Source organism: Pituophis catenifer, unplaced genomic scaffold, assembly GCF_029215685.1.
Source record: "Pituophis catenifer annectens isolate HBS135680 unplaced genomic scaffold, rPitCat1.0.hap2 SCAF_17, whole genome shotgun sequence".
Lineage (NCBI taxonomy): Eukaryota > Metazoa > Chordata > Lepidosauria > Squamata > Colubridae > Pituophis > Pituophis catenifer.
Window position 1 is genome coordinate 8517715 of NW_027256897.1, and position 21478 is coordinate 8539192.

At 44.0% G+C, this 21478-nt stretch overlaps 1 protein-coding gene across 1 annotated transcript in view; it reads left to right on the forward strand.

Moving 5' to 3' along the window:
- Positions 1–21478, forward strand: part of GARNL3 (GTPase activating Rap/RanGAP domain like 3) — a 76633-nt gene that overhangs the window by 37486 nt on the left and 17669 nt on the right. The window contains exons 3-15 of the mRNA XM_070955604.1: positions 4677–4751; positions 6156–6255; positions 8453–8571; positions 9765–9829; positions 9922–9985; positions 11944–11970; positions 12426–12501; positions 15692–15790; positions 16099–16202; positions 17436–17544; positions 18268–18313; positions 19781–19887; positions 21348–21463. Of these exons, the coding sequence (XP_070811705.1) occupies positions 4677–4751; positions 6156–6255; positions 8453–8571; positions 9765–9829; positions 9922–9985; positions 11944–11970; positions 12426–12501; positions 15692–15790; positions 16099–16202; positions 17436–17544; positions 18268–18313; positions 19781–19887; positions 21348–21463 (1107 nt within the window). The remainder of the gene's footprint in view (positions 1–4676; positions 4752–6155; positions 6256–8452; positions 8572–9764; positions 9830–9921; positions 9986–11943; positions 11971–12425; positions 12502–15691; positions 15791–16098; positions 16203–17435; positions 17545–18267; positions 18314–19780; positions 19888–21347; positions 21464–21478) is intronic.

Sequence of the window (21478 nt, forward strand, 5' to 3'; positions counted from 1 at the left end):
TAAAAAATCATTCACATGTTCGTATGTTTAGCCCCGCCTGTTGGAACATCAGGATCTTGAGGGCACGGCGGAAAGCACGGAGATCAGGGATATTCCGTATCTCCGGGGGCAGTTCATTCCAAAGGATTGGAGCCCCCACAGAGAAGGCCCTCCCCCTGGGAGTCGCCAGTCGACATAATTTGACTGACGGTACCCTGAGTAGTCCCTCCCTGTGAGAACGAACTGGTCGATGGGAGGCTATTGGTGGCAAAAGACGGTCTCATAGGTACCCAGGTCCTAAGCCATGGAGCGCTTTAAAGGTGATAACTAACACCTTGAATCGCACCCGGAAGACCACCGGGAGCCAGTGCAGCTCGCGTAGGAGAGGTGTTACATGGGCGTAATGAGCTGCGCCCATAATCACCCGCACGGCTACGTTCTGGAGGCTATGTTGGAGCCTCCGGGTGCTTTTCAAGGGGAGCCCCATGTAGAGAGCATTACAGTAGTCCATACGGGAGGTAACTAGGGCATGAGTGACCGTGCGCAAGGCGTCCCGATCCAGAAAGGGACGCAACTGGCGGATCAGGCGAACCTGATAAAAGGCACCCCTGGCCACGGCTGTCAAATGATCTTCTAAAGATAACCGTGAATCGAGGAGGACACCCAAGTTGCGGGCCCTCTCTGTGGGGAGCAAGATCTCATCCCCTATTGTCAGTGATGGTACCAGCTGACTATACCGGGACCCCGGAAGCCACAGCCACTCGGTCTTGGAGGGGTTGAGTCTGAGCTTGTTTCTCCCCATCCAGATCCGCACGGCCTCCAGGCAACGGGACATCACAGCAAGGGCATCATTGGGGTGGTCTGGGGTGGAGATGTATAGCTGTGTGTCATCAGCATACTGATGAACACTCACCCCAAAACCACGGATGATCTCGCCTAGAGGTTTTACATAAATGTTGAACAGAAGGGGTGAGAGGACTGACCCTTGCGGCACCCCACAAATAAGGTGCCTCGAGGTCGACCTCTGCCCCCCTGCCAACACAAACTGCGAACGGTCAGAGTGGAAGGAGGAGAACCATAACCAATCATAAGGGGGAGTTAAAATTATATCTGATCCCTTTTGCTGAAGGGTTCTGGTGTAGCCACTCTTCCATCTGAGGTGGTTTTTCTCCGCTTCGCACCACCTCTCAATCAATCAGAGAATAGAGCTGGAAGGGAGCTTGGAGGTCTTCTACGCCAATCTCCAGCTCAAGCAGGAGATCTTGTGCAATTTGAGACAAGGGGCCGTCGAGTCTTAAAAACCTCCAGTGATGGAGCCACCCACAACTTCTGAAGGCAGCTTCTGTTCCACTGGTTGATTGTCCTCACTGTTAGGAAGTTTCTCCTTAATTCCAGGCTGCTTCTCTCCTTGATTAGTTTCCATCCGTTGCTCCTTTGTCTTTCTGGTGCTTTGGAGAATAAGTTGAAACCGGCAAATATGAAATTGCTACTAAGATGTCTTCATACCTAGTCAAACCTATCCTAAAGGTTCAGAAATGGTGACTGGAATCGGAGGTAGAGTTGGATTTGGTCAGCTTTGAGAAGTGGGTGGGTGCCATACCGATATTGCATTCAAGGCTGTGTGTTCACAAGAGAGCAGGAGTGAGCTTGTAGAACTCCTTCTTCAGCTGTGGAGGTCATTCATTCATTCACTCACTCACTCACTCACTCACTCACTCATTCATTCACTCACTCACTCACTCATTCATTCACTCACTCACTCACTCACTCACTCACTCACTCATTCACTCACTCACTCACTCACTCATTCATTCATTCACTCATTCATTCATTTTTATTTATTGTTAGTTTTTAGTTAAATTTATTTATTTACTTATAAAATTTATTGGCTGCCCATCTTACCATAAGGATTTTTATTTTTATTTTATTTATTTATGTATTTATGTATTTATTTATTTTATTTACTTATAAAATTTATCGGCTGCCCATCTTGCCATATATGGATTTTAGTTCTTCTTTTAAAAAAATTATTTATTTATTTATTTATTTATAAAATTTATCGGCCATAAGGATTTGTATTTGTATTTATATTTATTTTTACTCTTAATTTTGTTTTTGTTTATTTGTTTACTTATAAAATTTATCGGCTGCCCATCTTACCATAAGGATTTTTATTTTTATTTTATCTGTTTTATTTATTTATTTATGTATTTATTTATTTACTTATAAAATTTATCGGCCGCCCATCTTACCATAAGGATTTTTATTTTTATTTTATCTGTTTTATTTATTTATGTACTTATGTATTTATTTATTTACTTATAAAATTTATCGGCTGCCCATCTTATCATAAGGATTTTTATTTTTATTTTATCTGTTTTATTTATTTATGTATTTATTTATTTACTTATAAAATTTATCGGCCGCCCATCTTATCATGAGGATTTTTATTTTTATTTTATCTGTTTTATTTATTTATGTACTTATGTATTTATTTATTTACTTATAAAATTTATTGGCTGCCCATCTTGCCATATATGGATTTTATTTCTTTTTTAAAAAAATTTATTTATTGATTCATTTATAAAATTTATTGGCCACCCATCTTACCATAAGGATTTTTATTTTTATTTCTTTTTATTTTTACTCCTAATTTTGTTTTTGGTTTATTTATTTATTTATAACATTTATTGGCCGTCTTTCTTGCCATAGGGATTTTTATTGATTCTGATTCTTTGTTTGTTTGTTTGTTTGCTCTTCTTCTTAATTACAAATTTCCTGTCTCGTTTGAAAACAAAATGCCGAGAGGATCCCGAATAGTCTCTGTGGCCACATCAGGAACGTGGGAACGCGAGTCTGCCAAGCGACGTCTTGCGGGGTGGGTGGGAGAAAACTGAGAAGAGAGACAGCTCTATGGCCAGCTGGCCGGCCACTCAAAGCGTGCTCTGATTAACCTGCCAAATTTGACTGTCGATTCTTGGCAAGGGCTCATAATTCTTTCTCCTCGGATGTTTTCCTGGCAACCTTCTCGGAAACCGAGGTGACTTCCTAGGACAGGGGTGTCAAACTCGGTTTCATTGAGGGCCGCATCAGGGTTGTGTTTGATCTCGGGGGGGGGTGGAGGGGACGGACGCAGTAGGCATGGCCAGGGTGGGCGTGGCCAGCTCGATGTCACTCGTGTTGGGGGCACCTGTGGTGGCCAAGTGCCAAGGCAGGACTTCCGTTAGACTCTACCTCACTCTCATTATAATCTTCCTTCCTTCCTTCCTTCCTTCCTTCCTTCCTTCCTTCCTTCCTTCCTTCCTTCCTTTTCTTCTTTTTCCTTCCTTCCTTCCTCCTTTCCTTCCTTCCTGTCTTCCTTCTTTCCTTCCTTCCTTCTTTTCTTCCTTTCTTCCTTCTTTCCTTCCTTCCTTCTTTCCTTCCTTCTTTCCTTCCTTCCTTCCTTCTTTCCTTCCTTCCTGTCTTCCTTCTTTCCTTCCTTCCTCTTTCTTTCTTTCTTTCTTTCTTTCTTTTTTTCTTTTTCTTTTTCTTCCACTCTCCCTCCAGCCCTCCCTCCCTTCTCCCTCCCTTCCTTTTTCTTTCTTCCTCCCTCCCTCCTTCCTTCCTTCCCTCCTCTTCCTCTCTCCCTCCCACCCACCCATCTTCCTTCCTTCCTTTCTTTTTCTCGCTTGCTCCCTCCCTCCACCCCACCTCATCCTCCCACCTTCCTCCCTCCCTCCCTCCCGCTTTTCTTTCTTTCTTTCTTTCTTTCTTTCTTTCTTTCTTTCTTTCTTTCTTTCTTTCTTTCTTTCTTTCTTTCTTTCTTTCTTTCTTCCTTCCTTCCTTCCTTCCTTCCTTCCTTTCCTTTCCTTTCCTTTCCTTTCCTTTCCTTTCCTTTCTGCCGTTTTAAAATTTCCTTTCATAATTCTGCGAGTCATTCCGCAGAGTTGGCTGCTGGGGTTTCTTTAAAAGCGGTGGAGGATGAAGAAGTAAGGAAGGAAGCCAGCAAATCGGAGATGGGAACTTCCCAGAAATTTTGCCTGGTGCAGTTAGAAATGTGCGCGGCGTCTTGTAGAACCCTGCAAAAAAAGAAAGAAAGAAAGAAAAAAAAAGAATGAAGCATCTTTTCATTATCCCAGTGTTAACACTTATGGATGGCTGACGGAGTGAAGTCATTGCCTGATTTCCTGGAGGGATGACGTCATGGGTTGGATAAGTCTCGATAATTTCTTGCAAAGTATGAATAATGCTACGGAGTGTATGTCTCCAGTGCTGTGCTCCTTCTTTTCTTCCAGACTTATAAATGGAGCATGCTTGCAGGCCTATAAACCATGCACAGGTTCTAATTTCAGAACAGATCTGGATTTTGTCCAGATTTTGAGGATCGATAGAATGTCTGTAACTCAGAATTGAACTGAGGGGTCCTTGGTGCTCTCTGAGCTTGGTGGTTTTCTTTCTATTTTTTTAAAGTTCTTTATTTAAATTCCATTTTATATATATAAAGGGAATCTGCTGCCAGCTCCGCTGGCAGGCCACAAAACTAAATAGGACGGCATAGCGCCAGGACAGGTGGCCGGGAGCAGGCCCACCTGCAAGTCACAACTACCGGGTCACCTGAACTGGTACGAACTGGCTGAATCCCACCTTGGAGATAGCAAAAGAACTGTACATGGGACGAGACGGGTCACGTTAACATGAATTTTCTCTTTGCTGTGCAGCTTATTTCCAGCGACGCCGATGGAGCCATTCAAAGGGCTGGCCGGTTCCGAGTGGAAAATGGCTCGGTGGATGAGGTGAGTGGAAACCTTCCTACATCGATGAGGAGTTGGCTTTGGGTATGGCGGGGTGGGGCAAGTGAAGGAAAAGATAACCATGCTTCTATCATGCGTCCATCGAGGCTCTCCCACGCAGCCAGCTTTGGCTGATCTTCAAAACTAGACTTGTATTTGGGTGGGGTCCTGAAACTCAAGGTTGCAGGCTCAACAGGGTATTTAGAATAAGGAATTAGGAAGGGACCTTGGAGTCTTCAGCCCCCTCCTCAAGCAGGAGAACCTACACAATCTCAGACTAGTGACTGCCCAGTCTCTTCTCAAAACCCTCCAATGATGGAGCGTCCACGATTTCTGAAGGCAACTTCTGTTCCACTGGTTGATTGTCCTCACTGTTAGGAAGTTTCTCCTTAATTCCTAGGTTGCTTCTCTCTTTGATCAGTTTCCAACCATTATTTTCTCCTCCTGCCCTCTGGGTAGCTGGAGAAATATCTCAGAAGGCAATGGTGAACAACATCTGTACCAGAATTAAAGAGTTGGAAGGGACCTTGAAGGTCTTCTGGTCCAACCCCCTGCTCAAGCAGGAGACCCTATACCATCTCAGACAAATGATTGTTCAATCTCTTCTTTAAAAGCCTCCAGTTTTGGAGCATTCACAACTTCTGGAGGCATGTTGTCCCACTGGTTAATAATGGTCCTCACTGTTGGGAAGTTTCTGCTTAATTCCAGGTTGCTACTCTCCTTTGATTAGTTTCCATCCGTTGCTTCTTGTCTTGCTGCTTTGGAGAATATGTTGAGCCCCAGCGGCTCCTCAGGAGTTGAGTTTGACTCGAAGGCAACTTTACTGTAGCTTTGTTGAGTCCCCAAACTTACCACCGGCCCATATCTGCCTTTCATTCACGGATGGGATTCAGCCGGTTCAGACCGGTTCGGGAGAACCAGATGTTAATTTTAATCTGGTCTGCCGAACCGGTTGTTCCAAGGACTGGCTGACCCCGCCCACCCCACCCCTCCCCTCCCAGGAGTCTCCATGTGGCCCATTTTGGATGCGAGGTAAGTGCAGGGCCCACAAGGAGGCTCTGGGAGGGTGAAAAATGGGCCTACAGAAGTCCGGAAACTGGCCTGTTTCCGGCCTCCGGAGGGCCTCTGGAGGCCTCTGGAGGCCGTTTTTTGCCCTCTCAGAGGCTCAAGCAAAGCCTCTGGAGCCTGGGAAGGGAGAAAACGCCCTCCCAGTGGTGCAGGATGCCACACCCCCAAGGCCACGCCCACCCAGCAACCAGGCAGCGAACCTGTTGCTAAATTTTTCAATCCCACCACTGCTTTCGTTGTGACCTGTGAGGTTTTTACTTTCTTTATCTCTCCCATGAGTTGTTCCCAGTTGGTCTTGCTCTGTGGAAGAGTCCTTCCCAGTTCCCCTTTCTATTTCAGAACGCCGATTACACTCCCGGGACGTGGCACAGAACGGATGTCCACTTGGAGAACCCGGGATATCACACCAGATGGTACTTCAAGTATTTTCTAGGAAAAGGTAGAGTGATGCTTTCTGGGGTGTGGGCACGCATGACACATCTGTGGTTTAGAAGCAGGGCTGAATTATGGAATGGTGGCGCAGTGGTTAGAGTGCAGGATTGCAGGCAAACTCTGCCCGCCATCAGCAGTTCGATCTTGACCGGCTCAAGGTTGACTCAGCCTTCCATCCTTCCGAGGTTGGTAAAATGAAGACTGAGATCGTTGGAGGGTAAGATGCAGACTCTGTCAACCGCGTAGAGAGGGCTGTAAAAGCATTGTGAAGTGGTATATAAATCTTAAGAGCTATTGCTATTTTCGCATTCTTAGCCTCTTCTTTGCAGTCTCTTTTCCTTGACCTGGCCTAATCTGAAGCTCATTCATTTCAAGGCCACGGGGGTCCTTTGCTGTCCCCCCGCCAAATCCTCGCTCACAGCCTCAAGCCCCTCCCAAAGGCTGCTTTCAAATTGTAATTTCAGAAGAGGAAGAAACCTTAAGTCTGTGAGATCAAAACCCGGACTTGGCGTTTGGGCGTTAACCCCGTTGCATTTTTCGTTTTCATCGAAATGAAAATCAATGGAAGGGAGTCTCTCTCCTTTTTTTTTTTTTTCTTCATCTCTCTTTGTCCTGCTGGCAAGCTTATTTCTTCAACACATTGCAAGCAGGGGTGAGCTCCTGGGGATTCAGCAGGGTTCGTGTGATCCTCTAACCAAGGATCGCTGGGGTTCGGCGAACCCCCAAATGCCACCCCTGGCTGGCCCCTCCCACCCAACCCCGTCTCCACGCAGCCCGTTCATCATTCCACATAAGTGCAGGGGCCATGCAGAGGGCCTGGAAGGGCCAAAAACGGGGCTACCGGAGGTTGCAGAAGTCCAGAAACGGGCCTTTCTCTGGCCTCCAGAGGGCCTCTGGAGCCAAGGGGAAGCAGTTTTCATCCTCCCGGAGGCTCGAGAAAAGCCTCCGGGGCCTGGGGAGGGCAGAAAATGGGCCTCCCAGAAGTTCTGAAAGTCCGGAAGGCCTCTGGAGGCTGGGGAAATATTTTTCGCCCTTCTGGAGGCTCAAGGAAAACCTCTGGAGCCTGGGGAGGGCGAAAACGCCCCCCCTGCCGCTGTGATGCAGGAAGTCGACTAGGCCACGCCTACATTGCCAGGCCCACCCAGCAACGAGCAGCAAACCCGTTGCTAAAGGATCTGAAACCCATCCCTGAGAAACGCCTGAAGTTGATGTGGCAAAAGTTGGTCCTGATGATTTTCTATGACTCTCTACCAGCTAATTTTGCTCAGGCTGATGAAATTGCTTGGATGAGCAACAAAACATCTAGATCAGTGGTCCCCAACCTTTTTATCGCCGCGGACCAATCAGCCTTTGATAATTTTACCGTGGCCCGCTGAGCGCGCGCAGGGGTGGGGGCTTTGGGCCACACGTGCGTACCTGCGCGGGGTTCTCTTCCCTGGAGCCTTTGCGCACGGCCCAGGAGCTTTTGCACACGGCCCAGGAGCCTTTGCGCTGCAGCGTTCATGTCCCCCGGCCGCTGCGCGGCCCGGTGCCAGGTACTCCACGGCCCGGCACTGGTCCGCGGACCGGGGGTTGGGGACCACTGATCTAGATTAACCAGAGTGGATTTGATTTAAATTGAGTTGATTTAAATCACAATTTAAATCATGATTTAAATCACTAGTAAAAAGGTTCAATTTAAATCAACTCGATTTAAATCATAATTTTTAAAGAGCAACTGTCATCTCTGCTCCTCCTTTGACCCACTGTTGACTCACTGATAGTCCCAGTATTGCAGAATATACAGCCTCATGCTACATAACTAAGCTCCATTTCATGCTGAATAAACTAAATTATTTATGTATCTTAAATAAAAAACTATCTTATGATAGATTTTTACCCCAAAAGTTTTTTATTAAAATAAATTCGATAAAAATAAAAAAAAAATCTGATTTAAATAAAAAAAAACCCGATTTAAATAAAAAAAATCAGATTTTTTTTTATTTTTTTAAAAAAATCATTGATTTTTATCCACCCTGAGATTAACTAAGTTTGCTCCAGTTGCCATGATTCAACCGTGAGTTACCTCGGGGCTGGATGATGGAGTCTTCGTGAATTTATTTCTTTGGGTGTCGCTCCTTGACCCTCAAAAAGAAATTGTGTGTTATGGGGGTGGGGGAGGGGAAATCACCAATTCTAAATGTTGTGTTGTCTTTCCTTCCCAGTTCATCAGAACTATGTCGGCATGGATGCAGAGAAAAACCCCTTTTTCTTATCCGTCGTGCTCTCCGACCAAAACAATCAGCGTGTCCCACAATACCGAGCGATCCTCTGGAGAAAAACAGTAAGTGGCAGAGCCTCTGCGTTACAGGGAGTCCTCGGCTTACGACCATTCACTTAGTGTCCGTTCGAAGTTACGACAAAGTATGATAAAGAGAATCTATACTTAATATTACATCTTTTGACAGCAGCAAGAATTGTATATGCATAGTATTGGAAAAATGAGGAAAAACCTACTGAGGATGATGTCATTAAAAAAATTTTTACATTGTGCAGAAATGGACAGATTGACAGTAAAAATAAAAGAAAAAGAAGATACAGAATATTTTCAAACATGGGACTTGTTTTTTATAAATGGTTGGATAGCTGAGGTAGAAATTTAGGAGCAGGAAAAGTATTATTGTGTAAAAATAAATTGATCCAGACAATACGCTGTTCATTAAGCATTTATGTATGTAATATAAAAATATATAAAGAATGGAATGGAATGGAATGGAATGGAATGGAATGGAATGGAATGGAATGGAATGGAATAGAATAGAATAGAATAGGATAGGATAGAATAGAATAGAATAGAATAGAATAGAATAGAATAGAATAGAATAGAATAGAATAGAATAATAGAATCAAATCGAATCGAATAGAATAGAATAGAATAGAATAGAATAGAATAGAATAGAATAGAATAATAGAATAGAATAGAATTATAGAATAGAATAGAATAGAATAGAATAGAATAGAATAGAATAGAAGAGAATAGAATAGAATAGAATAGAATAGAATAGAATAGAATAGAATAGAATAGAAGAATGGAATGGAATGGAATGGAATGGAATAGAATTCTTTTTATTGGCCAAGTGTGATTGGACACAAGGAATTTGTCTTTGGTGCATATGCTCTCAGTGTACATAAAGAAAAAATAAAATATATTCGTCAAGAATCTTATGATACAACGCTTCATCATATTCATAGGATATTAATAAGCAATCAAATCATACCAGGAAACAGTAAAAACAATATAAGCTGTAAAGATACCAGCAACATGGACATAGCCATAAGTGGGAAGAGATAGGTACTAGTAAGGATGAGAAGAAGAATAGTAATACAGTCTTAGTAGTTAATTTGACAGTGTTGTGGGAATTAGTTGTTAGTGTTAAAAACTGTTTTTTTTAAAAAAAAAAAAAGAAGAAAGAAAATCCTCAAATCCATCTGATATCTGATGGCTTTAATCTGCGTTAAACCCCAATTCTCTTACAGGGTACCCAGAAAATTTGCCTTCCATACAGCCCGACGAAAACCTTGTCTGTAAAATCCATTTTAAGGTAAGGAAGAGCCGCCAGTGACCTGAGTCCCGCTGTCGTTTTGCACCAGAAAACAAAGGATCTGAAACCCCTCCCTTGCTTCCCTTTTGCAGTGCCATGAATCTTGACAAATTCGAGAAAGGGCCTCGGGAGATCCTTCACCCGGAAATTCAAAAGGTATATTTATTTATTTATTTATTTATTTATTTATTTGTTCGTTAAGTGTATTAAATGTCGGCGAGGGGCAACTCTGGGGGCGCTTCCAACGGTGGGAAAAAAAGGAGGAATGAAAAGAAATGGAAACTGTTACTGTGTTGTCTTGTTTGTTATCTATACGATGTGTTGTTCTTTTGTTTTTAATGGAAAATGTAAATAAAGATTATTAAAAAAAAAAAAAGAAAAAAAGAAATGGAAACATAACAGTATCAAAGTAATGAGACCGGAGGCGGTTTGGACCGGTAACGGAAATCGCAGGTGGGTCCGCCCAATCTATACGCCATTCCTATTTAGACACATTTTTAGGCCGGGCGCATGTGCGGAAGGCAGGTGCACTCGCGAACCAGGCACGGTGAAACGGTAGTAACATAATGTGAAACCCACCGCTGAGTGAAGCCATAAAGATAAACAAGGGAAGAAATTAGGGCTCTCCAAACGTGGCAACTTTAAGACTTGTGAACTTCAACTCCCAGAATTCTTCATGCTGGCTGGGGCATTGGTGCCAAGGCCACCAAGGAGCCTTGGTGGCGCAGCGGACTAAACTGCTGTTAAAGTAGCGCTTAGCTGCCAGCTGTCTGCAATTCCTGCGAGTTCAATTCTCACCAGGCTCAAGGTTGACTCAGCCTTCCATCCTTCCGAGGTAGGTAAAATGAGGACCCGGTTTGTGGGGGCAATAAGATGACTTTGTATAAAAATAGAACACCACTTAGGGAGGGCCAAAAAGCCCTACTAAGCAGGTATATACAAAAGTATGAAGGCTATTGCTTAACGCATTGTATGGCGCCCTGTGTCTCCGGAGAAGGGCGGCATATAAATCGAACTAATAAATAAAAATAAATAAATTCTGGGAGTTGAAGTCCACAAGTCTTAAAAGTTGGCAAGTTTGGACATCCTGGAATAAACCATGAAGGTACGGTAATAAATACAGATTTAACCGTAAACCATCCAGACTGCTTTGACTAGTGGGCAGTTTATTATTATTATTATTATTATTATTATTATTATTATTATTATTATTATTATTATTTTTAAAAAGTTCTAAATAAATAGATCCGTTGCTTCTTAAATGAGGGAGGGCAGAAGATCTCAACATTCCAAGAAATTAGATTGTATATTTTTATTTCTTTATGCTGTTTACAGGGCTGTTCCCTCTCAAATACACAATTTTGGATGATTAACAATGGTGAAAGCTAGATCAGAACAATCCCAAGTAATAAATAACATGTATAGAAGCCATTAAGAAAAAAAACAGCCAATAAGAATGGACACAGCAAAAGACAAAGCAAGGAACTACAAGGAGGAAACTACACCTCTACTAACACTGCCAGGGCAAGCTATTGTATATCCCCTGTTTCCCCGAACAAAAGACCCAATCGGAAAATAAGCCCTAACATGATTTTTCAGGATGCTCGTAATATAAGCCCTACCCCCAAAATAAGCCCCAGTTAAAATCGTAAGCCAGACGGAGGCATTTAGTACCGTATTTCCCCGAAAATAAGACCCAACCGGAAAATAAGTCCTAGAATGATTTTTCAGGATGCTCGTAATATAAGCCCTACCCCCAAGATAAGCCCCAGTTAAGATTGTCAACCAGACGGAGGCATGTAGTACTGTATTTCCCCCAAAATAAGACCTAACCAGAAAATAAGCCTTAATGTGTCTTTTGGAGCAAAACTTAAGATAAGACCCAGTCTTATTTTTGGGGAAACATGGTAAACAACAAGCAAACCCCATTCCCTTCTAGCACTGATGGTGTTACCTAATTGGGTAATGAAACGTCTGCAACCAAACAACCAGGCTTAGAGATACTGTATATAAACTGTATATAAACATCCCAAAATAAATGTATATTAAAAATATTTCTCTCTCTCTCTCTCTCTCTTTCTCTTTCGCTTTCTCTCTCTCTCTTGGTTGTCCAGGATTTATTAGTCCTAGAAGAGCAAGAGGTAATCTGCAGGGCAATTTTTTAAATTTATTTTTTATTGCTTTTAAAATAATGACAACAAAGGGAAAATTAAAAAAAAACCCACCAAGATAATTATGATAAACATGCATATATTGTTAGAGAAAAGAGGGGAAAGCACGTAGGAAGTGCTTTTTTAAAGAAGTGAAAAAAATACAACGAAGAGAAAAAAAGGGGAAAAAATAGTATATCGTTTTAACAGTAAATAGTTACAATTCCATATGTACTTTTTAATGTAAATATTCAAGCGTGTCTATACTTTAATACATTAATGCAACTATCCCTTTTTAAACAGCGGTAAATGGGGCAAGACTCACTTAACAACTGTCTCGCTTACCAACAGAAATTTTGGGTTCAATTGTTATAAGTCGAGAACTGCCTGTAATGGAAACTTCAGTGTAATCTTGTTCACACATGTGGTTTTTCTCTCTCTCGCAGGGCTCGGTCAATTTCAAGTTTGGAATTCTTTATGCCAAAGACGGACAGCTAACGGATGATGAAATGTTTAGCAACGGTAAGTCTGCGATTGGTTCACTCCCTCTTACCGGGCACAAAGAACCAGGCGCCTTTGCACATGCTGTCTATACCCAAGTATCTAGTCAACTAGCGGTCAAAGCTAAATTGGCACTAAGATAAGAGTCAACGGGATTCACAGGAGGATTGGACGTCAATTCCAAACTGATGACATGTTTGACTCCGCCTTCCAGCTCAGCCTTCCTTGTTCTGACCTAGGCTTCTCCAGCAGCACGAAGCCGAGTCCTCGTCCCGATAAACCCCTTTTATTTAATTGACAGTGAATTCCTCTCCAGCAAATTCTTTCCTCTCCTACAGTCTTTCAAGATCGTTCACAATTACCAACCTTTATCAGGTTTGGCCGATATCTTTCAGACGCTGCAATACTTGGCAAGAATGCAGTAATGAACTAATTGTCTCCTGCAAACTCCACTCCCCTTTCGCTCCTCTTTTATTCCCTCTGGGAGGGGGCATTCATCATCCACCTGTGGCCTTACTCCTAAGTCGACCCTTGTTCTTTAGCTGTTCCCTTCTCCTGGCAGCTCTGCGCATGCACATACTGGGAACAGGCTCCAGCTGTTTGTCTACCTCACTGATGTCTGAGTCCGAAGGCAGCTGATAACTGTCAGACAGCCCTGGCCCCATCTCTGCCTCTGACGCAGAGCCCTCATCAGAGCCTTCCCCAGACTCCAGGACTGGCCCATGTTCCTCCCCAACCTCCTCACTGTCCGAATCTGCTGCCAGATCCGCTGGCCGCTGGTGGGCCACAACATTCCCTGAGCAAAGGAGACATCAACTCTTAGCAGAATGGTTGGTGCTGTGTTTAGGGTTGGTAGTGCCCTTTGCTGGCTAAAGAATAATGGAAAGGAGGTTGGGGAAGATACCACGGTGAAATGACTGATCTTAGATCAAACATGGCTAGCTGGCTGGGGGGAAAACACAGAAACTTTCCCAGGCCTCCCAAGTGATATTTTCCTTCTCGTTCGTTGATATTCTGGCCACTGTAAGCAGCATCTGTCTATAGTTGCTTTGTGTTCACCATTACTAACCAGTGAGTTGCGATCTCCATCGCAACGGATCTTCCTTGATCCATCTTTATTTTTTGCTTACATTATTCTGCCGGGGGGGAAGCACTGCCGATACCACAGTGACACTGGATCCGATCTTGCCTATTGGATTTTCCCTTCCCTTCCCCACCCTGACCTCCCCCCCCCACCATTGAAATAAGCCAAAGTTCCTACAAAGCTTTTTGCTTTGATGCTAATCTTCTTTTGCCAGCAGTGAAAATAAACAAATAAATAAATACATTCTTTTGCACTAGCTTCTTGGAAACACTGCTCTTCTTGCAAATTTCATTTTTTAAAAATAAATAAATAAATAAAATCTCCCCAGCAGCTGCTGGTACAACTCCGCCTTCTGCTAAAATGTTTGCCTGCGTTTCACAATTTGTTTTCTCCTCCATGTCTTCCAACAGCAGCTAGAGTGATATTTTAAAATGTGCTTTCGGGACATTCTGTGTTTATATGACTAAAAGCTCTGGCAACGCTGCGGTTATGTTTGCAAAGCCAGCTCGACATGTTTTGTGTGCTCGGTCGCCAGAGGGATCACAAAATAAACCCTTCCTTTTCCTTGGCTTCCTCATCCCAACCCAACACTCTTTCCTTTGTTCTCGTCACCGAATAATCATCCTCCGTGTTTTTCCAGGAAGAGAATTTAGAGAAAGATGCTGCTAATAGCTTTTAAATCCATCGTCTGCCCTCTGCAGGTCTGGAATTGCTAGTACCCATCAGTTCAATTTTTTCCTCTCTCTTTTTTTTTTTGCGACAGGGCTTGCTTTAACCGCTTGGCTCTTTTGCCGTATGTCCTTTCATCATAACCTGAGATTGTTGTGTCCTTTTTTTTTTCTCGTTGTTGTTGACAATCAAATCTACCTTTTGGCCTTCTCAGTAACCCAAGATCATTTGTCAGGCATGGTGTAGGGCAGTGATGGCGAACCTAATCGGCATCATTGAGTGCCGAAAATGTTGTGCAGAAATGTTGCATGTGTGCACGCTCGTCAGGTCTGCACTCTGGAAAAGCCGAACTTCTGGGTTCTGGCATGCACGCGCAACCGACAATCAGCTGACCGGCGGGCATGCACAGGCCGGTTTTCGGCACTGCCATGCATGCGAAGAGCAGCTAATCATCGCATACGCAAGCATGCCAGAAACCCAGAAAACAAACAGGGAAGGCTTCGCATGCCGGGCGACATGGCTTCATGTGCCACTTTGGCCATACGTGCCATAGGTTCGCCATCACGGATATAGGGTATCTTGCTCGAGTGAGGGGGTTGGACTAGATGACCTACAAGGTCCCTTCCAACTCTGTTAATCTGTCTGTCTGTCTGTCTGTGTCTGTCTATATCTATCTATCTATCTATCTATCTATCTATCTATCTATCTATCCATCTATCCATCCATCCATCTATCTCTATCTATCTATCTCTATCTATCTATCCATCCATATCTCTCTCTATCATTATCTATCCATCCATCCATATCTATCCATCCATCCATCCATCCATCTATATGTATCCATCCATCATCCATCCATCCATCCATCCATATCTATCCATCCATCCATCCATATCTATCCATCCATCCATCCATCCATCCATCCATCCATCCATCTATATGTATCCATCCATCATCCATCCATCCATCCATCCATCCATCCATCCATCCATATCTGTCTATCCATCCATCCATCCATCCATATCCATCCATCATCATATCTATCTATCTATCTATCTATCTATCTATCTATCTATCTATCTCTATCTATCTATTTATCTATCTATCTATCTATCTATCTATCCATCCATCCATCTCTCTCTCTATCATTATCTATCCATATCTATCCATCAATCCATCCATCTATATATATCCATCCATCCATCTATATCCATCCATCATCTATCTATCTATCTATCTATCTATCTATCTATCTATCTATCTATCTATCCATCCATCCATCCATCCATCCATCCATCCATCCATCCATCCATCCATCCCTATCTATCTATCTATCTATCTATCTATCTATCTATCTATCTATCCATCCATCCCTATCTATCTATCTATCTATCTATCTATCTATCTATCTATCTATCTATCTATCCCTTCCCCACCTCATTTCTTTCCAATGTCTAGAAACCGGAAGCGAAACTTTTCAGAGGTTGTTGAGTCTCTTGGGGGACACGGTGACTCTCAAGGGCTGGACCGGCTACCGAGGAGGACTGGACACCAAAAGTAAGTGGACGTTTGGTATTCTGTGTTTCTACTTGGAGAAACGTAGGGGGTTGGGACACACTATTTTGCAGTGGGGAGGAAGGCCTTTGGAGGACTCCATTCCAGAAGCCCAACAGCAGCAGGATAAAGAGATAAAGGGTCCAAGTGCCAACCAACTTAAACCGAAGAATTTGAGTTGAGCTTTCATTACCTTTCAAACACTGCAGAATCCTGGGAATTGGTCCAGATCTCTTAAAAGTGGCCAGCTTCAAAAAATCCTCTCAAAATCAACCCACCCTAAATGTTATTTTTCTGCCTTTTTTTTGCAGATGACACAACAGGGATTTATTCCATCTACACCGTCTACCAAGGGCACGAGATCATGTTCCACGTCTCGACCATGCTTCCATACTCAAAGGAGAACAAGCAACAAGTGTGTGGTTTTCCATGTTGGTTTGTTGGCAAACCACGATCACAGGGAACGAAAGGGGCAGAGCACTGAACCTTGTTTAGGCGATATCCAACATCATTATGGCAATAGGGTTTGGCAAAGACCAAGTGCAGTGAAAAACAGATCAATTGGTTAAATAATCATGAGTTTAGGCGAGGAAGAGTTGAGGGAAAAGTCATAGAATTGGAAAACCGCAGTGAGTTCAACCTTGATGCAAGTTAAATTCTCCAGTAAATTTTGGCATGGCCAAAATGAGTTTTCTTCCAGACGTTTCATGACCCAGCTAGGTAACACCATCAGGGCTGGAAGGGAGTGTGGTTTATGGAGAGGAGGAGTTGGGTCCTTGGTGCTCTCTGCGCTTGCTTGTTTTCTTGCAGATGTTTCATTACCCAACATCATCAGTGCTAGAAAGGAGTGGAGTTTGGTCTCTGCTTATTTATATTTGCCATTTGTGTATAAACAGAGTGCAAAGTCATTCCCAACTAGATAACACTGATGATGTTATCTAGTTGGGTCGTGGGACGTCTGCAAGAAAACAGTTTTGTGTTTTTGACTTCTACTCTATTTAAGAGACTGGAAGGGACCTTAGAGGTCATCTAGTCCAACCCTCTCCACCTAAGCAGGAGTCCCTACACCATTTCTGACAAATGGCAGTCCAATCTTTTCTTGAAAGAATCAAGTGATGAAGCTCCCACAACTTCCGAAGGCAACTTCTGTTCCATTGGTTGATTGTTCTCACTGTCAGAAAGTTCCTCCTCATTTCTAGGTTGAATCTTTCCTTGGTCAGTTTCCATCCATTATTCCTTGTCTGGCCTTCGAGTGTTTTGGAAAATAGCTTGACCCCTTCCTCTTTATGGCAGCCCCTCAAATATTGGAAGATTGTTATCATGTCTCCCCTGGTCCTTCTCTTCACTAGACTAGCCAGGCCCAGTTCCTGCAATTGTTCATCGTATGTTTTAGTCTCCAGTCCCCTAATCATCCTGGTTGCTCTTCTCTGCACTCTTTCTAGAGTCTCAACATCTTTTTTATAATGTGGTGACCAAAACTGGATGCAATACTCTAGGTGTGGTCTTACTAAGGCTTTATAGAGTGGTATTAGTACCTCCCTCGATCTTGATAATACAATTACGAAGCTATCTTTACATATTGGGTAGGAAGCACATGAAAGTCAATAGGGAATCCAACGCTGAGATCTATTTGATTCTTCTTTTGCAGGTAGAAAGGAAGAGGCACATCGGAAATGACATTGTTACCATCGTGTTCCAGGAAGGAGAAGAAACTTCACCAGCTTTCAAACCATCCATGATCCGTTCTCACTTTACACGTATCTTTTACTACGATCCTGGACTTGCTACTCACGTCTGCTGTTTTGTCCTTTAGAACAGATTCGGTTTTTAAACCTTTCCCTCCGAGGTTTAATAGAGCGCCGGAGAAATCAGGAGATTCAGGCAGTTCAAATGAGCATAAAGATTTATTGCAATCTTAAGGTCTCTACAAGAATCTGACCAACTAACAGTCAAGGAGAAATGAGCGGGAGATAAGAAAGGCATTCAAAGCAGGCTGGATTTAGATCTTTTGTGGGCACGCAGGGACTCATGACTTATGACATGTTTAACCCCTCCTTCAGGCTCAGCCTGGTCATCTCCTATAAGTCCTTCCTTGGTATCATGGGTGGAATATACCAGTACATGTTTTGAAACACGTCATAATTGGAATTTAAATGACTCTCAAGCGGGGTTCCGAACATGGAAGCTGAAATTAGTTAAATTACTTCCAAGTAGATTTTGTTGCACATTTGGGGACTTACCAGGACCAAGGAAGCTACACTCTGGCTATCTTGCATTTTTACATTTGTAATCATGATCAGGTTGGGTGCCATTGGAGTGTAGTTTGATACCCCTGTTGAAAATTTCAGTTCCTTTGCTGAATTGGATCTTTAATTTCAGCCAAAATTTGCTGACGTTTGGGGGCGGGGGAGGAGAGCCGTTACAAAATATGATCCCCTGACTTAATAACTGGAAATCGGTATCCTTAACTAACCCTGCAGATATTTTTGCCTTAGTGCGATACAATAAACAAAGTGAAAGCTACAGGTAGGTGATAACCCTGATACAACTACTCCTTCCTATAGCAGTAGCACTTAGACTTATATCCCGCTTCATAGTGCTTTACAGCCCTGTCTAAGCGGTTTACAGAGTCAGCTTCTTGCCCCCAACAATCTGGGTCCTCATTTTACCAACCTCGGAAGGATGGAAGGCTCAGTCAACCTTGAGTCGATGAGAATCGAACTGCTGGCAGTTGGCAGAATTAGCCTGCAATGCTGCATTCTAACCACGGGGAGGGAGGGAGGGAAAGAAGGAAGGAAGGAAGGAAGGAAGGAAGGAAGGAAGGAAGGAAGGAAGGAAGGAAGGAAGGAAAATAGTAATAGCTCTTAGACTGCAATTCTGCATTCTAATCACTGCACCACCATGGCAAGAAAGAAAAGGAGGGAGGGAGGAAAGGAAGGAAGGGAAGAAGGAAGAAGGAGAAAGGGGGGGAGAAAAAGAAGGAAGGAAAAAGAAAAGAGGGAAAGAAAGGAAAGGAAGCAAGCAAGCAAGCAATAGCAATAGCACTTAGACTTATATCCTGCTTCACAGTGCTTTGCAGCCCTCTCTAAGCAGTTTACAGAGTCAGCCTCCAACAATCTTGGTCCTCATTTTACTGACCTTGGAAGGATGGAAGGTTGAGTCAACCTTGAGCCAGTCAGGATCGAACTGCTGGCAGAGGGCAGAATTAGCCTGCAATACTGCATTCTAACCACTGGGAGGGAGGAAGGGAGGGAGGGAAGGAAAGAAGGAAGGAAGAAGAAAAGGGAGAGAGGGAAGAAAAGAAGGGAGGGAGGGAAGGAAGGAAGCAATAGCGCTTAGACTTATATCCCGCTTCACAGTGCTTTGACAGCCCTCTCTAAGCAGTTTACAGAGTCTGCATCTTGCCCTCCAACGATCTCGGTCCTCATTTTACCGACCTTGGAAGGACGGAAGGCTGAGTCAACCTTGAGCCGGTCAGGATCGAACAGCTGGCAGAGGGCAGAGTTAAGCCCGCAATCCTGCATTCTAACCACTGCCCTATAATTTAAAATGGCATGTTGCATCCTTCAGCGCAATGTGATATTGTCACAAAAAACACAGCGTGGCAGGAGAAACCCAAGGCTTGGAAAACAGAAATTTTGGGGCTCAATTGTGGCCATAAATCAAGGACTAGCTGTAAGTCTCCGCTTCTCCGATTTATGGCTTTGCCCGTAAATTCAGATCCTTCCACGAGCTTCATAAAGACCTCGCTGAATGTCAGCAATTCAGGTAGTCCTCGACTTACAACCATTCCTTTAGTGACCATTTGACATTACAACCCGCGGCTGTTCCTCGCACGTACGACTGTCGCAGCATTAAATGTTGACTTGTTTTTTTTTTTTTTAAATACGTTTGGCAGATACGGACTTATTGGGGAATAAATTCCAAGTTCCACGTCTTCAGATTTTCGTTCTTTCTTTCCTTCTCTCCCTTCCTTCTCTCCCTCCTTCGTAGGCTGAAAATTTTTTCAGAAGAAAGCGTCCCCCTTTTTGGACCCCCGCTTCCCTCCCCGCCGGTGTTCACCGATCACCAGGAGTTCAGGGATTTCCTTCTGGTAAAATGTAAATATTAAACATTCCTCCGTCTTCCGCTTAATCTTGGCATCAAGACGCTTTCTTGAAATTGAGCCTACTAAAGTCAGGTGTTGTGGCCTGCCAGCAGCCAGTGGATTTGGCAGCATATTCGGACAGTGAGGAGGTTGGGGAGGAACATGAGCCAGTCCTGGAGTCTGGGGAAGGCTCAGACGAGGGCTCTGCGTCAGAGGCAGAGAGGGGGCCAGGGCCGTCTGACAGTTGTCAGCTGCCTTCGGAGTCAGACATCAGTGAGGCAGAGGAACAGCTGGAGCCTGTTCCCAGTGTGTGCATGCACAGAGTTGCCAGATGAAGGGAATAGCTAAAGAACAAGGGTCAACTTGGGAGTAAGGCCACAGGTGGACGATGAATGCCCCCTCCCAGAGGGAACAAAAGAGGAGCAAAAGGGGAGTGGAGTTTGCAGGAGACAATTAGTTCATTCCTACATTCTTGCCAAGTATTGTAGTGTCTGAAAGATATCGGCCTGCCCACTCTCCAAGCCTGATAAAGGTCGGTAATTGTGAACGATCTTGAAAGACTGTGGGAGAGGAAAGACTTTGCTGGAGAGGATTTCACTGTAAATTAAATAAAAGGGGTTTATCGGGACGAGGCCTCGGCTTCGTGCTGCTGGAGAAGCCTAGCTCAGAACACCAGGCATAATCCATCCAGCACCTTGGCAAGATGATCATAAGAGAAGAAGGAAATCCTTGCAGTAAATATTTGGCTGGACAAAATATATATGTATATATTCGTCATCCCTAATAAGAGTGGCGTGGTGGCCTAGAGGTGAAGCTCTTGCCTCACAATCAAGGATCCTGTTGTGGCTCCGACCCCCGAGCCCATCTTATCGGAGGAAGAAGGCTCCGAACATGAAGGAGAGGAGCCGGCCAGGCCTCCCTCTCCAGGCCCCTTCTCTCTGGCAATGCCTCAGGTGTCTGCCGAGGGAGAGGAGATTGGCCAGGAGCCAGGTGTCTCCGATGATAGCGATGAGGGGGATAAGTCGTTCCTGGATCCACGCCAACGAAGGCGAGATAAATGTTTGCAGCAGATGAGGAGGCATGCCAGGGATTAAGCTGAGTCACTGGACCACACCCCACAGGCTATATAAGAGAGTGTGGTGGCCATTTAGACTCTGTGACGGACAAAGCTAACTTCTGGCTAGTCACTTTGTACAACGCCTGAATCTGCTGAAGGTTTCATGTTTGAGCTGGACTGTTTTGAAAACTGTGTGTATTAGTTGGTGTTATCTGGTGGAGGAACACTCCCTCTTCTTGTAGTAAAGCACTTGGCAGACGGTTATCGTATTGCTGCCAAGTTCCTGCTAACGAACCTTGTGTGGGCCGAGTACTTCTTTAACCCCCAGCTGGCTGTTTGTGTGTGTGTGGGGACGGGGACAGAACAGATCCCTTCCAACTCGTGTTATTCTCTTACCCTCTTCTCTTTTGGTGCAGTGATCAATGGGGAGAAAGCCACCTTGGAAACACCGACTTTTGCTCAGAAGCGACAAAGGACGCTAGACATGTTAATCCGCTCCTTATACCAGGATCTCATGCCCGACATGCACAAGGTAAGCTCTCTCCTG